This window comes from Ambystoma mexicanum, chromosome 10, assembly GCF_040938575.1.
Source record: "Ambystoma mexicanum isolate Mex_15411 chromosome 10, UKY_AmexF1_1, whole genome shotgun sequence".
NCBI classification, from domain to species: Eukaryota; Metazoa; Chordata; class Amphibia; order Caudata; family Ambystomatidae; genus Ambystoma; species Ambystoma mexicanum.
The window spans coordinates 1,455,770,441-1,455,784,243 of NC_090932.1; the positions used below are offsets into that span (position 1 = coordinate 1,455,770,441).

Below are 13,803 nucleotides of genomic sequence, written 5' to 3' on the forward strand. Positions count from 1 at the left end.
ATGGAAATGCAACACATTTGCAGCATGTTGGGTAGCACTGGCATCACACATCAGGCTGTGAGTGGCATGTCCAATACACATACATGACACATGCCACCACACGTGTCATGTAGCATAGGCACGGTAAATTACAAAACTACAGCAATATGTCAGTGAATGAGTACTGTCACACATCCATGTCACATCGACATGATGCGAAGATTGATGCTGAATAGTGTTGCAAAATATGCATGTGCCACACCCTGAAACACATTCAGTGTCCAACAACAGTCATTGTGGGCTGATCAATGGTTGGTCACGTTAACATTACAGGAAACACCTGTCATCTTCCACATGCAAAGAGGCCGTAATAAAAAATGTCTGCAGCCCAATACTCCATCGGCCTGAATGGTGTAATCATTAACATAACCAGGTAAAAGTAGTGGCCCAGTGTGGGCTGTAAACAATGACTGAAGCATATCACATATGTTGCAATAGGGCAAAATAATGTGTACTAAAAATGGGAGAGTGGAAACAATCAGCCTGAATGAACACTTACAAAATCTGACCAATGTAGTTGCAAGATGACAGTTCAAGGTAAAGTGCACTAATCTGGGCCTAATTGGCAACTGTGTGCAGAAGGGATACAGTCCTACCCAAATCCAAGGCACGTGAATGTATGGGTGGAAGCAAATGGGTGACCCATAACACTCAGGAGTACACACCCTCACCTGGCATTCAATCAGAACCCGTCACCCAAACAACATACACATGGATTGCACACACACGCATGGGCACTCACCGGACAATGCGTCGTAATCAGGTAGTTCTCCCACACCTTGGATCTGTTCCTCTGTGACGAAGGTCCCAGCAACAGACTCCTGTTCAGTGAGTTTGTTGTCCTCTTGTGGAGACCCACCGCCAGTCACCAGAGTAGCGGCATGATCTGAGGCCAGCTTGTTGTTTGCTCTGCGTTTCAGGTCATTCCACCGCTTGTAGCAATCATCAGCTGTGCGCCTCACAAATCCAAGGGCACTTATGTGGTCCGCGATGGTCTTCCAGTGTGCTCTACGTTGACCAGGTGTGGTCTTGCACCCTGCAGTCACCAACATTTTGTGGCTATGTGCCGACACATAGCTCACAAGTGCATCAAGTTCCGGATCATTAAAGCTAGGCTTCCTTGACGTGCCGGAGTGTGTAGCCGTGTCTGGGGTCTCAGCCTGTTGTGCCAGAGCACCCTTCTTCCTCTTTATCAAAGGTGGAGTGCAGCCTGAGTGGCTTACGCCGCTCTGGTCAGTAGGGGCAGAAGCACCGGTGGACTGGGTAGTAGGAGTGTGCGAATGCACAATGACCATAGGCCTTGGTGCAGGCATTGGCAGAAGTGTGATGTTGGCAGGGGGAACGTCAGTTTGATGGACCTGGACCTACACTGTCCTGGCTGGGAGACTCAGAGTTGGGGTGGATGGAGCTGCAGCTGCCCCTACAGCCTCACCACCCTGCCTACTGGGGGCACCAGATGACATAGCTGCCCCAGATCCACGTGGCTTGGTGACACCAACTTGCACCGCCACACGTGGCCTAGACTTGCTGACCTGGAAGTCAGCCTGGGAGTCATCCTGTGCCATGTCAGGTGCCACAATGGGCTGGTCCAACAAGTGCTGAGCTGGGATGGTGTCAGCCACATTTCCCTCAACCATGGGGGGGGGTCATGGGTGTCCCTGATTGGTCCTCCACACATGGGGGTCTAGGGGCCCCCCTGCAAATCCCGGCCATGTCCCCTACCGCACCCACCACGCCCCCCTTTTGAAGGTTGGCCACCTTTGCCTCCCTTACCGCTTGTTACCGCTTGGTCGCCTCCCAACCATGGCACTGATGTTGTTGTGCGTATGGGAGTAGCAGTAACCTATTGTCCTGGGCAATTGGGCGTGAAAGGGTTAGGGTACTAGGAATTCGTACCCTAGTGCTCTAACAATGCTGTCTGTGACCCCTAGGGGAAGGTGATGGGTCACGCAACGCACAGGCAGCCCAAAATCAAAAAATGTGCACGCAACCCCTCGTAGACCACATGTGTCGAAAAAATGAACCCGCACTACGCTGTGGCACCCAGAAACACAAAAATAAGCGTACGCGTAATACACGCAGCCTACAATGACCTCTGAAGGGGTACGCGACACACGGGGAAAGCACAGTTGGAAAATACGTGCGCGACTCACCGTCTGCCTGGAAGAACGACGTGAAAGACGCGCGTGTGCTCATTGGCAACACCCCCGCCAAAAGAAGAATTGTACGCTGTCTTAGGAGACAGGACAAAAGAAGAAGTGAACGCTGTTTGAGGAAACGGGCCCAAAAAGAATAAAGAACGCTGTCAGAGGTAACGGGGAGTACGAACTTGAAACGCTGTGAAGTAATCGCGTGTGAACCGACAAGAAGTACAGAATTCACCCACTCACTCATCACGAAAAGCACGTACAAGGGAATGGGGTCCTACACGTACCTTTTAAAGCGGCCCACATGTACAGCGTCACTTACACGTGTACGCGCTAAGGCCCTTTCCTCCAATTACACGAGGTGACTCGGACGTGCAGTTTTTGGACGTGTACGATGTTCATGCACCCGTGTTGGAGACGCCCACGCGCGTCATATCACGCGCATAGGCCCTTTCCGCGGATAACACGCATCCACACGTGGACGTGCAGTTTTTCCACGCGCGCTGCCACGTCACGAGGGAAACGCCTGCGCGAGTCACGTCACAGAAGCGCTTACGCGCTAAGGGCCTTTGGTTCAATGAAACCGCATACTTGTGCTGACGCGCTTGCGCACGAAGGACCTTTCCTCGAATTACACGCTGACGTGCAAGATTTTCACGTGCCAAATCACTCAGTATCAAGCTGGCCACGCAAAAACACACGGAAGACCACCCTCCTGCCCAGAGCCCTGAGCACGCTCCCACCTGCTGCTGCCTGACTGCCTGTTGCCCACGTGCCCTGCTATTTGCTGCCTGCACGTCAGCCAGGGGTGCAGTTGCTGTGACCACCCCTGCTGGAACCGAAGACTCCCGACTGGGATACCATCAATCCACAGCCCCACCCCAGGACCCAGTTGCCCACTCCTGCCTCTGGGGTTGCCATGTCGGGCACACCATCTGGCACCACTAGCAACCCCCAGCAAGAGAGGCAGAGGGCCACCAGCTTCAGTGCCAGGGAAGTTGGTGTCCTGGTGGAGCAAGTCCTGGGGCAGTATGATGCCTTCTTTGAAAGTTCGCGGGCCGACAATGAAGGACGGACCAGGATCTGGATGGACATTGTGACTGCCATCAACGCGGAGAGGGTGGCAGTCCGCGACTTACACCATGTCAAGAAGCGCTGGGAGGACTTCAGGTCCAGGACCCTCAACAAGGCCCGGCGCCTCTTGAAGGCAGCGGATGCCAAGGGGCGCCGGGGCCACCTGTCCGACCACCAGATGAGGGTCCTGGAACACACATGCCCAACGCCCCTCGACCAGGTCCTTGAGAGGCAGACCCGTCTGGAGTCGAACGGTAAGTGTACATGCATATTGATTGGACGCTGTGCGTGTGGTGGTGTGCCAGTAGTGTGCAGGTTGTACATGTGTTTTCGTAGGGCCATATAGGGATGTGTATGAACAGGGGCGTGAGGCTGCCACATGTGAGTCCTCTTAGGTGTGAGACACATTGATGGTGAATGTGTTGGTAAGCATGCTGTGCAAATGCAGGTGTGGTAGCACACATTTGAATTTCTGTGTATGTACGTCGGCATGGTTGTGGTGTCGCACATTGATGGTGGTTCCTGCTGCATGCATCAGCACTGTGTACATGTGCATGTATGTGGATTTGACAAGTGTCCAACTGTGATGCACCATGGATGCACGTGACACTGATATGTAGAAGGCTGAATGCCAGATGTGACATGTATGGCGATCGCATCACTGCGACAGTTGGAGGAGATGTAGACCTGCATGTAAGTGTGCTGGCGTGTGTGCGTGTCTAGTGCACTCCCTGTGTTTCATGTGATGTCAGGCTCACCTTCGGCTGTTCATGCTGTTGTATGTGTATGGATGTTGCTGCCTGGTGCAATATTGCTGTGGAAATGCTCATGTGTGTGAGTTCAAATGACATGTGTGTCGTGGAGTGTGATGCCATGTCTGAAGTTTGACACTGCCACTCATGTGCAACTGTCATGTGTGTATCAGTCCATTGTACAGTGCCCTGATGTCTGCGTTTTATCTCTCCCTGTCTGCAGTGTCAACTGATGAAGAGGACAGAGAGGTTACTGTGGAGCACAGCGGCTGGGATCGCACCACCAGCTGGAGACGCAAGGCCCGGCTCCCCTCCGAGATTGTCATCTCGTCGGGGAGTGAGGAGTCTGGTGCCGCGTCCCAGGCCGCAGCTGCCGAGGGTAGGTCTAAGAGGCAGAGGTCGGATGTGGACTCCTCGGCAGCAGAAAGGGCAGCTGAGACCCCACAGGGTTCAACGGAGGAAGATTGCACGGAGTCATCCAGGTTGGTGGGGGGTTTGGTGGAGGAGGCCACGGAAGGGACACACACGGGGTCTGGAGGTGGGGATTTCATGGTGCTAGTGTTGCAGAACAGGGACAGGAGGCAGCACAGGCCACCGCGGAGGTGCCTGTGTAATCCTGTCCCTGATCCTGTCACTGCATCATCTGGCACCAGCAGGGATGCCTTCGTCCAGACCAGTTTTCAGGAAGGGGATGAGCGCACGACAACTGGACTTCCTCTCACTGCAGACGTGGCTATCCGGGACCGTGTTGAGCCTGTCCTGAGTGGGATAGCGTTGCGTCAACGGGGCATGCGAGGTGACCTGCAGTGTTTTCGTGGAGAGACTGCATGTCGTCTCGCATGCCTCTTTGACCACGTTGACCTACTGGGACGGTTCACCGGTGCTGGATTCCTCCATGTGCTGGACCATACTTGCCATTCGGGTTGTATCATGTAATGGGCATTTCTATGTGGTTGGATGCAATACTTAGTTGGGTCTTTGGGCTGGGGGGGCATGGGGTGTGATGTGGCTGGCCATTAGGCCCATGATTGAGGATCGTCATGACGTTGGGGCAGGGGGACATGAGTGGGGGCCTGCTGGTAGGTGACCCTCACTGCTGGGGGGTGAGGGTGCTGGGGGACATGTGTGGGACATGTGGGGGACATGAGTGGGGGCCTGCTGGCAGGTGCCCCTGACTGCTGGGGGACATGTGTGGGACATGAGTCCCCCTGACAGCAGGTGCCCCTGACAGCTGCTGGGTGGTGGTGCTGGGGGACATGAGTGGGGGCCTGCTGGCAGGTGCCCCTGGCTGCTGGGGGGTGGTGGCGCTGGGGGACATGTGTGGGGGCCTGCTGGCAGGTGCTCCTGGCTGCTGGCTGCTGGGGAGTGGGGGTGCTGGGGGACATGTGTGGGACATGAGTGGTTGACTGCTGGCAGGTGCCCCTGACTGCTGGGGGGTGGGGGTGCTGGGGGACATGTGTGGGGGGCCTGCTGGCAGGTGCCCCTGACTGCTGGGGGGGTGGGGGTGCTGGGGGTCATGAATGGGGGCCTGTTGGCAGGTGACCCTGACTGCTGGGGTGTGGGGGTGCTGGGGGACATGTGTGGGACATGAGTGGGGGGCTGCTGGCAGATGCCCCTGACTGCTGGGCAAAATGTGTGGGGGCCTGCTGGCAGGTGCCCCTGATTGCTGGGGGTGCAGTGGGACATGAGTGGGGGCCTGCTGGCAGGTGCCCCTGACTGCTGGGGGTGCAGTGGAACATGAGTGGGGGCCTGCTGGCAGGTGCCCCTGACTGCTGGAGGTTGGGGGTGTTGGGGGACATGTGTAGGACATGAGTGGCGGCATGCTGGCAGGTGCCCCTGACTGCTGGGGGGTGGGGGCGCTGGGCGACATGAGTGGGGGCCTGCTGGCAGGTGCCCCTGACTGCTGGGGGACATGTGTGGGGGCCTGCTGGCAGGTGCCCCTGACTGCTGGGGGGTGGGGGTGCAGTGGTACATGAGTGGGACATGAGTGGGGGCCTGCTGGCAGGTGACCCTGACTGCTGGGGTGTGGGGGTGCTGGGGGACATGTGTGGGACATGAGTGGGGGCCTGCTGGCATGTGCCCCTGACTGCTGGGGGGTTGGGGGTGCTGGGGGACATGAGTGGGGACCTGCTGGCAGGTGCCCCTGACTGCTGGGGAAAATGTGTGGGGGCCTGCTGGCAGGTGCCCCTGACTGCTGGGGGACATGTGTGGGACACGAGTGGGGGCCTGCTGGCAGGTGCCCCTGACTGCTGGGGGGTGGGGATGCTGGGGGACGTGTTGGACATGAGTGGGGGCCTGCTGGCAGGTGCCCCTGACTGCTGGGGGTGCAGTGGGACATGAGTGGGGGCCTGCTGGCAGGTGCCCCTCACTGCTGGGGGATGGGGGTGCTGAGGGACATGAGTTGGTGATCAGTAGTGCAAGGTGACATGTGGCTTGGCTGGGGGCATGCCCATGGTGGATGGGCTGCCTGTGGGACATGGCCAGGGGTGCAGGGTAGTCCCCTGTGGTGTGGTCTACCTGCAGGGGCCGGGGAGGGTGTAGAGGGAACACCTGGGAGGACCCACACTGCCAGTTCACGGGTAGGACTCCCGGCGCACCCCCAAAATTCATGTACCCTGCTCTGACAGCAAAATCGCGTGTGAAACTTCCCGCACACCCCAGGAATACACGTACCCCACTCGCACAGGGCCAATCGCGTGTGAAACTTACTGCGCACCCCCGATTTACACGTACCCCGCTCCGATCACGTGTGAAACCTCCCACGCACCCCAGGAATACACATACCCCACTCGCACAGGGCCAATCGCATGTGAAACTTACTGCGCACCCCCGAATTACACGTACCCCGCTCCGATCGCATGTGAAACTTCCCGCGAACCCCAGTAATACACGTTCCCCTGCTTGCCGTGTGCAGTGTGGAGGCCCTGTATACTGGTACAGGGTTCGCGCAGCCCTTTGCGCTGGATTGTGGATTTTGCTTGCTTTTCCTTGCGCGAGGGGCGTTCTTGGGGGCGTAACTGGCGCTGCTGCAGGGTCGCTGCGCCACTGTGCGCCACAGCTGGTTTTGGAAGCTAAAATCCATGAATACGCTGTGCGTGGAAATGGATTTTGGCGCACGCGGCTGGCGCAGAGATTCGCATGCGCACACTGTGCGCCAGCCGCGTGCGCCACTTGTGCGCTGAATTCTATGAATTACCCCCTCAATCGGTTGCATCAACAAAGAAGTCACAGAAGTTCGAATTATGTATTCCTGGAGAAATTGTAGAAATAATGAAAGTATTCAAATATTTGGGACTTAATATAAATAATAAATCTGAACAACCTTCAAAATTATAGTAGAGGAAAGAATGCAATCATTAATATCATTGTATCAATTAAAAATGATACAAAAGAAATATGGCAAGTATACCTACATCCCTCTTATAAAATACTATAAAGAAAAAGTGATTGCTACAATAACATACGTTGTACACACTAAAGCACCGGAAGACCAGTCCAAATGGATGTAATTGAAAGAAGATTTTGGAAACCACTTTTCCCAGTACTGAAACATTTTCCCATCCCAATAATACGCTATGAGCTAGGGCTTAAGCAATCGAGACAGCAGTAATATGGAACAGCATAGCACTCTATGCCAAATGCACTAACAAGGAAGCAAACAAAGACACTATACCTGACCTAGCGAATCTTCTGTAATCAAAGAGACAAACTCCACTAACATTTTGGGAGCAAAAACATGTTGCCGGAATGCAGAAATTGGATATTTTTTAAACCTTTTATGATTAACTCCCCCAGAACAAAAATGAAATGATGGCAAGCAGCGTTGATTAATAACTGGGAGGTATGTCAAAAATATAAAATCTTTTCCACAGTTAACTTTCAGATGAAAAGAATTAACACCTTAACAGAATATCTAAAGAATATACCAAGCAAAGAATATTGAGATAAGATAATGAGGCTAAGATTAAATCTATGGCCAACAAAAGCAGTATTAGCTTCAAGATCAAAAGGGCTTTGGAGTAATGGATGCAGTTTCTGTAAACTACCAGAAGTGATGGAAACTTTAGATAATTTTTCAACACAATGTACACATTTACAGCTGCTTCTTAAAGACTGATTCCTTACATTTTTTGTTCAGTATGACACAGTGGATCAAAAGCAATTGTGGGTGTTGATTTCTAACACCTCGAAAATATCAATGCATTTGTCAACAATAAGATTCTTAACAGAATTGAATGTAGAACCCAAAAGATCATTTGAGACGGGCTCCAATTTTAAAAAAGAAAAATATCAACCTTTGAAAAGTTAATATAAATCTCTGAGAATTATCTTGGACAAATAGAGTAAGGAACCAGGCCTAGAGAAAAAAACGATTGAACGAATCCCAATTGAGTAATGCCAGCAAAGCTCAATATCACTTAGACTTCTTACTTAAAATACTTTTCTTTCCTTTTTTTCGACTTGATCTATATAATTTTTTAACAGCTGAAAACTTTCTAAGCTGCTTTTTATTTTTATTAGAGATTGGGTATAAACCAAATGTTTAATAATTGAAAGTGTAGAATATGAATAATTGTAATGATTTGGAAAGTTGTTTGTCAACTAAAACACATCTTTAAATAAAAAAATAAAAAATAAAACGAAATCCCTGCCCAATCAAATAATTCCATGATTTGGAGGCTTCTTATCCTTAGAAAACTAAAATTATGCACCCATTCTGATGCTTGAATATGGGTCTCTATAGATAATTTAGCAGTTGGGGTTGCCACCATCACCCTGAAACCACTGTAGTTGTCATTTTTCATCGCTTCTAGGCGTTCATTCCAAGCTTTGTGCGTTATCTCCTGCTTCCTTATAGTGTAATTGTCTCCTTTCTTTTTCGGAGACTTGGATGCTATCTCTTGTGTGCATTCTAAGGGCATCCCATCCTCATATTTTCAGATAAATTTGCCCCTTTTCCGTCCGACCCCTTCATCAGAAATCTTTCATCAACTTCTGTGACATTAACCTTGTTTTTTGTCTTCAGGGCACAACATGTACAATCGCCATAGGCTAGTGATGTCTGACTCGTGGTGTGTAAGAAATGGTGTGCTTTGTGTATGTATATAAAATGAGGTGGCAAATTACTTTTTAAAAAAAAATTCTGGATAGAAGCTTGTAACTTGAATGTGTCCACCCTGAATTCTTCAAAGTTACAATCAAGAGATTTGATGTATATCCTCCCTTGGAACTTGGAGCATGAGCGAAGCTGCTTGCTTAGGTTCATATTCATAACACTGGTTAATTCAGCTTCTCCCAACAGATTCTTCTATGATTTGATGTCAAGTTTCCCTCTAAATATTTACAGCCAGTGGACCCATTCATGCTCTCCAGACGACATAACCAAATACAGCAGATTGTGGACCCTCTCTTCATGATAAACACTTGCAATTCTTCTATTTTTTTGCCAGTGTTGATCTATGACTAAACAAGTCTATTCACCTACCTTGGGGCACTTCAAATGTGTCTCTTGCTGCCACAGTATGGTTATAAATGAGAGGATACCCATTCCACACAAATAAATATATGGCCAAGATGTTAAAGGTGGCATTCCCCATACTTTACCTTGTTCCAAATCCATTAAACACTTTGAAGTCCTTTTACCTATTTTCACATAATAATCCCTGCCTACTAACATCGTTCTTGGATAGCAATCTTTGATACTGGAAACATGATTCTCAAATGTCATTGAAGAACTACCCGTTCAGTCTGGCACATTGCACAAATGAACACAAGGCACCTGCCAACCTCAAGTGTGTGATAGTGTCTTTGCTCAGGTCTAAAGCTTTCTCCAGGGCCACATTGAGTGACATAGAAACATACATTGCTAAACCCTCGTGTCTTCCATGCTTCTTAGATTTTGCCTGATTGTCATACAGAATATAGCCCTCTAGGATGAGACTTCCATTGCCCTAGTTTCCTGAAATAAAAGGATACAATGCTCTTTTATAAATGTAATCCAGGTTTATCATTGGATTTCTGATCCTAGTTCTGCCACATGCCAAGAAAGAATGTGAACTTCCAGTTGTGGCTGTTTGAAGGCATCCGGCTACATACAACCATTTATGACCATATAATTGTCAAAAAGTGTTGATTTATCATCCCAGTTCCATACAGTTTATTTGCTAATCCCTTGGATTTGAACCCATTTGTGAAACCACCAGATTTATTCAGCGGTATGGTTGTATTGTTTGTACTTGTAGAATCAATGTTTATTGCATTATGACTCTCAAAAGTTAGACCTCCAAGACATACACTGCCCTTCCTTTTCTGCAAGATTTCATCCATGGCTTCAAGGTGATACTTCTCTGGGCTTTGTGGCAATAAATTACCTTGACCATGAGTGCTCTTAACCATGCCATAAGTTTTCACTAGACCAAACTATTTACAATGGAGCCCAACAGATTGAGTAGGTTACAAGTTATGTCTTGCACCGTATACACCTAATAGATTAAACGTTTTTGCTGCTGTATGTGGATTCAGACAAAATTAACTTGTAACAGATAGTGCATAATCATTGCTTCCCTCTGACCACCCAACACATTGTCCTTGCCATTATATGGTTACATGGTTCAAGGGTGAAAATGTTCTGACGTTCATAAAATGGGCAGTTTTTGCTAAGAGAGACGTTTGTTCCAGGCCATGTATGAGATGTGGAACTCCAGATAAAAACAACCAGCCGTAGGGTAGCCTGAGGTGGCAGATGTACTATATCGAGATTAGCTTTTGTCATTTTTTGTGGGCTTTCCTAAAATGGCAATAAAGAGGATTAATTAAGCAAGGTGTGAGAGAACATTGACCTCAACCCAGGACTGCCGTGGCAATCTGGACAACATTTGACCTATGGAATGACACTGTATACCCCTTCAGGCCACCCGTTACTATATTCAATCCCCTCCTGCCCACTGACCTCCAGGGACTGAAGGCTTCATACAGGGCACCATCCCTGTATTAATGGGAATACCGGTACCAACTGGTTGGGGGCCTGGGTCCTTAAACCTAGAATATAGCTGAGCTAGCCATGGTTGACCCTCTTAATGATAAAAATGGTGGCCGAATCGACATGTCAGATTTTCAGAGAAGAGCATCTAGACTTCAAAGATATAATCTCAGCCTGCAATGTTATTGACCCGTTAGCCCTGTCCAGAGACTCCTTAAGTCAATGACAAATATCATTAATGAGAGTTGGGATCGTCTTCAGCTCCTCGTCCATTTAATGTGATCAGTGCAAGTTCTGCCTGCCCCTTCTCCCCCTTTACCAAATACATGTTAATCACCTTCTGAGCTGTTTCCACTGTGTACCACCATGCCTTCTGTTTCTTTGTACGTTTTACATCTACCAACTCAATGACCCCAGTGATCCATCTTAACCACAGGTAAATTACTGAAAATGGGTATGACTTTTGTTCAGATGGATTTCCCAAATCAGCCCAGGTGGGAAGCCATCCTACACTTGGAGGTTTACTGAAACCCAGTCAAAGCTTAGTCTCAGCAAAGGTGTGAGAGTTGTCTAGGGCTACAATGAGTCCACACAGATCAACACCAATATTTCAAGTTAGACAGTAAGTATATCAAAATAGTTATTAGTCTTTAATTGCACTCTAAGCATATAGAACTTATAGTTAAGTGAGCTGGAGCAACGCATGAGCAAGGTTTTCGATTGAAATCTCATGAAGAAATTACATGCCAGTTGTGAGCTAGAGAGTTAGAATATTTAAAATCTTTACATCTATATAAGACACCACTTATGGAGACCCAGCCTCCAAGCTAGGTAACGTTTTATTTGTGCTTGTTTCAGGCATGTGTAGCTATGCTTCATCTAGCAGTCAATGTCTCAGACACACTGCTGGAAATGAAATCTATCATCTACCTGATGTTTACCAGATATAGCTGTGTCATTATACCATTGCATGATACACAGGTCTTTCATTAGATGATCTAGTGTGGAATATTAAAACAAGTTTGCAATCTGCATGACCTGTGCACCGGGTTATTCAATCACTCCATTCCCCGCAAACTCAATCAAGTGACCACCCATCCTGAATCATCTGGGCATCTCTAATCACCTGGGCAACCTTAACTATGTACAATCAACATTTTTGTTGAAAACGCTGTATCTTTGACACTTGAGTGACAATCTCCTGTCACTATGGCAGTCAAGGTTGCCATTGTTAACTGGGTAATTGCTTGGAATTGTCAGTTTTTCGATGGGAGGAAGCAAAGACCATCTGCTTGTTTTACTATAAAAGGGAAGCATTGACATCCTTCAAAAGGTATGCACCCATTTCATTAATTTGTTAGGCTGCAACATGGATAGATTCACTAGATTCTATAATTGCTGCTACTTTTAGCCAGACAAAAGCTTCACAGCCTGTTTTTACTTTTAAACCTGGTTAGCAAATGTCATCTGCTCTGCCTATGGTCTTTTGACTACATAGTCAATTCCCAACCGTTTGGAAATCAGTGAAAAGGTTCAAAGAGTAAAGAATGCTTTCCTGGTGGTTTAGATACACATTGGTCCTGCCTTCATGGCAACAAGCCTACTGCACCTTCAGAGTATATGCTGAGCATGAACCGTACGTGATAGAAAGACATGTTGACTCTCTGTGGTAGTTTTGGTCACACAGGTATGTGTAGCGGATGTGCAAATCACCTGAATGGCTTAGCAACAACACCTTTTGATGGCTCTTCAGATTTTGCATGTGGCTACAGGCGTTAGTAATCAGTTGTGATGGAATGAGGTTGAAGGCCTACTATAGCATAACAGCTATGAAAGTAATTGTTAGCAACAATCCCACACTCCCCATACTTATGATTTATATTTTCCTTCATACTTTCTCTATAAAGTCTAACCTTGTTAGCAAACATCCTTTAATGGAAAGGTAATTGACTCTCTAGTGCCTTTTTATGTTACCCATAGTGAATGGTTCTCGGTTCACCAAATGACAAGAATGTAGTTGCGATGAATGAGCCAGGAGAATTGTTAACAGGAATTGATTTTGGTCAATAGGTAGTGTTGGCATTGATTTTTTTTTTTTAATTTCTTTTTTTATATATTTCAATTTATAGCTCAGAGATTATCTCCTAAAACACACAGACCCAGATCTCCACGACAGAGCAGTATGGGAATTACAGCAACTGGACCTGCTCTCTCTTCACCCCCTGGTGGTACAGTTCCTACGGACTCTGTTATTTTACCAGTGTCTGAAGCATCTCCAACTCCTGCAAGTCCAGCATGTACCCGAGCAGTTACTCCTTCATGTGAAGGTATGTCGTCCAAGTAGTAGCTTGGGAAATGTTGGAGATATTTTAACAGGAAAATATCTCCAGTGTTGCGATTGTCATAGGTAATGATAACACACACACACAATACTGTGTATAATATTTATTGCCATTGTTTACAAAAATGTATATTCACAAATATAGGTTTCATATTTTCATTATTGCCTCATTCTATTCCTTGCTCTGTCAATTTGTAATAAGCTAAATGTGATGTTTAAAGTCTACCTTCCCTGTCTCTCTTGTGCATTAATTGTAACAAAACCTTGTTTTTGTGCCCAGGTTCCAGTTGTCATCCCTTCAGTAATTACTTTACAATTATAGTTTATTTTCTTATATAGCGCACCTCACCCAAGGGTAACTGGGCGCTTAGACTTAGAAATAGTGTTACAATACATCTGGTACAAATCACCTTTATTTATTTTTTTAATTTATTTTTTTACATAAATAGTGGCTGGAGGTGTGTTACAGAT

The 13,803-nt window shown here is 48.0% G+C and overlaps 1 protein-coding gene across 10 annotated transcripts in view; it reads left to right on the top strand.

The window, feature by feature from the left end:
* The window catches only part of ATXN2 (ataxin 2), a 2,542,428-nt gene that overhangs the window by 1,010,644 nt on the left and 1,517,981 nt on the right, over positions 1–13,803 (top strand). For all 10 annotated transcript variants that reach the window (XM_069619525.1, XM_069619517.1, XM_069619521.1 and 7 more), the window contains one exon: positions 13,121–13,318. In XM_069619525.1, the coding sequence (XP_069475626.1) occupies positions 13,121–13,318 (198 nt within the window). The remainder of the gene's footprint in view (positions 1–13,120; positions 13,319–13,803) is intronic.